This window comes from Bison bison, unplaced genomic scaffold, assembly GCF_000754665.1.
Source record: "Bison bison bison isolate TAMUID 2011002044 unplaced genomic scaffold, Bison_UMD1.0 scf7180017847416, whole genome shotgun sequence".
Classification (NCBI taxonomy): Eukaryota; Metazoa; Chordata; class Mammalia; order Artiodactyla; family Bovidae; genus Bison; species Bison bison.
In genome coordinates this window covers 58569-60809 of record NW_011477989.1, presented here as the reverse complement: position 1 = coordinate 60809, position 2241 = coordinate 58569, and the positions used below count along the sequence as shown (strand labels likewise).

Below are 2241 nucleotides of genomic sequence, written 5' to 3'. Positions count from 1 at the left end.
CGCCCCCGCACGCCTGTGTGCTCCTCCGCGCAGTGCGGGCGGCCGTCCGCTCTGCCTGCCGGCAGGTCCTTCGGCCTTTGAAGCGGCCGTGTCTCAGCTTGTGGTCTCTGTGAGTCAGGAATGCAGGCACAGCTCAGCCAGTGTCTCCTGGGCATGATAAGCCCCACTTTGACCAGTGGACACGGCAGTGTTTGGGGGACCTGGAAACTGGTTCAGAACCAGAGCTTAGTCCCCAGTGTCTGCCTGCTGTCCTTCCTCCAGGGCCTGGTCACCCTAGTCAGTGGACCGGGGCCTCTGGGAGGCTGGGAGGCAGATCTGTGCACACCGAGGTGGGTCTTGGGCTGTGTCCTGAAGGGACGCAGGCTTCCCTTTCAGCCGCAGGTGCGAATTTGATTCACTGTGATTCCTGCGCTTCTCACCCGGGTTACTGGCATCTCATGTCTCTCCCATGGCTAGGGAGCTGGGTGCCAGGTCAAGGACAGAAACATGACCAAGCATACTGCATGCTTGTGTCGCTAGGGTCTGTTTCCTGGCACCTTCTGGTACCTGTCAGAGTGCAGTCAGGAATAATAATTTTTTTTTTTTAGTTTTTAAATTTTATTTTAAAAATATTTATTTATTTGGCTGTGCTCATTTGCTGACTTCTACATTTGATGTCGCTATAAAATGTCCCAGGAGAGCATAGTTGGATTTATTTCCTACTTGGGTGCTCAAATAACGTTTTCCTGAAGGGCCAGCAACTTAAATAGGACATATCCGATGCCAGCTGTTCTGCTCCCTGGTGTATTCTTTGTCCTTTTTGTCTTAAGATTCATTTCAGAAATTTTTGTGTGTTTTGTCTCTAAATACTTTCCCTATCACTAGACTCCACATTCCAGAGACACTAATTCATTGTCCTCACTCTGTGCCCTCACCTGCATGCCCCACTCTGCACCACACGGGCTTCGTTTCCGGCCTCTGTTGCTGTAGTTGTTGGCCTGCAGAACTGAGAATTTAAAAAAAAAAAAAAAAGAACTGAGAATTGTCTTCCATCTTTTCTGTGATGACTCTATTATCTGCCTCCTGGTTCTGTTTTTTTCCTCTTGTCTTTGATCCCTTGAATTTCTGTTTTTATGAAGCTCCTCCCCAGCTTGCGGTGCCTGTGGAGAGCAGGCTCTTCTGCTTGTTTTCCCCCAGTCTCCTGAATGCCGCATCGTCTGGGGGCACGTGTGCACCTTCTCCCTGCCCTTTCCTTCACCCTGAGCTTGGCAGCTGGGTCTGTTGCTCCTCTGCTCTCTTAGTTCTTGTTCAACCAAGAACACAGGTTGAGCAGTTACTCTCAGGACTCACCGGTTCTATTACTGGACTGTTGCAAAGCCCTGTGCAGTGTGACTGTCATCACCCCATTTAGAGAAAGGGATCCTGAGGTGCAGAGAGGTTAGGCGGTCACACATCACAGGGTCAGAGAGTGGCAGGTGGGTGTGAATGCCGCTTCTAGTTCTAGCGCTGGGACCCTCCACTGTGGCCGAGTGTGCTGCCAGGCTCCAGGCTGAGTGCAGGGCCAACGGATCCCAGATCCCAGGGGCTCCCTCTTCTGAGCTCCAGTGCACTTGTGTTTGAGATCACTCACTTCAGCCCTGTCGGCCCTGGCTCTGGGTACGGCTGCCTGAATTTGGAGGGGGTCCTTCTGGCTTTCAGAGGGAGGGTGTCTTTGAGGATCAACAGTGGCTTCTCGGTCTTGCTTGGGTTTCCCACCACCATCTCCACATGTCTTCCCAAGCTGCGGGCTCAGAGGGTGTTTGCAGGGTCGCAGCTGTCTGGGATGGGGAAGGGCAAGCTTGGTGCCAGAGATCTGGCTCAGCCTCATTTGCTCTCTGCCGCTGGGTTACTCTGGTTTGGTCGTGTTTGTGTATTTTAGAACATTTTTGATCCTTTGGTCTAGTCGGGAGGGATTTCACCTACTCCACTCGCCTTGTTAACCTGGAGCTCTGGCACACCTGGTGTTGGCCCCGCAGCCGCGAAGATCGCAGCGTGGAGAGAAATCCTGGGATCCATAAGCCCTCTCCCCACTAGCAGGGCCAACCGCGGAGGACCGAGCAGCCACCATCATCCAGTGTGCCTTCCGGAAACTCCTGGCGAGAAAGGAGCTGGCCCGCCGTCAGCAGGAGCATCAGGACTACCAGGAGCTGATGGAGAAGCTGCAGAGGGAGGTGAGATCAGGTGGGGCTTGGGGCGCGGACACAGGGCCAGGGGCGGGAACTG

The 2241-nt window shown here is 53.6% G+C and overlaps 1 protein-coding gene across 1 annotated transcript in view; it reads left to right on the top strand.

Annotated features, from left to right (window-relative positions):
* Window positions 1-2241, top strand: part of LOC104990893 — a 7487-nt gene that overhangs the window by 565 nt on the left and 4681 nt on the right. Inside the window, exon 3 of the mRNA XM_010843211.1 lies at window positions 2056-2189. Coding sequence (XP_010841513.1) covers window positions 2056-2189 — 134 coding nt within the window. The remainder of the gene's footprint in view (window positions 1-2055; window positions 2190-2241) is intronic.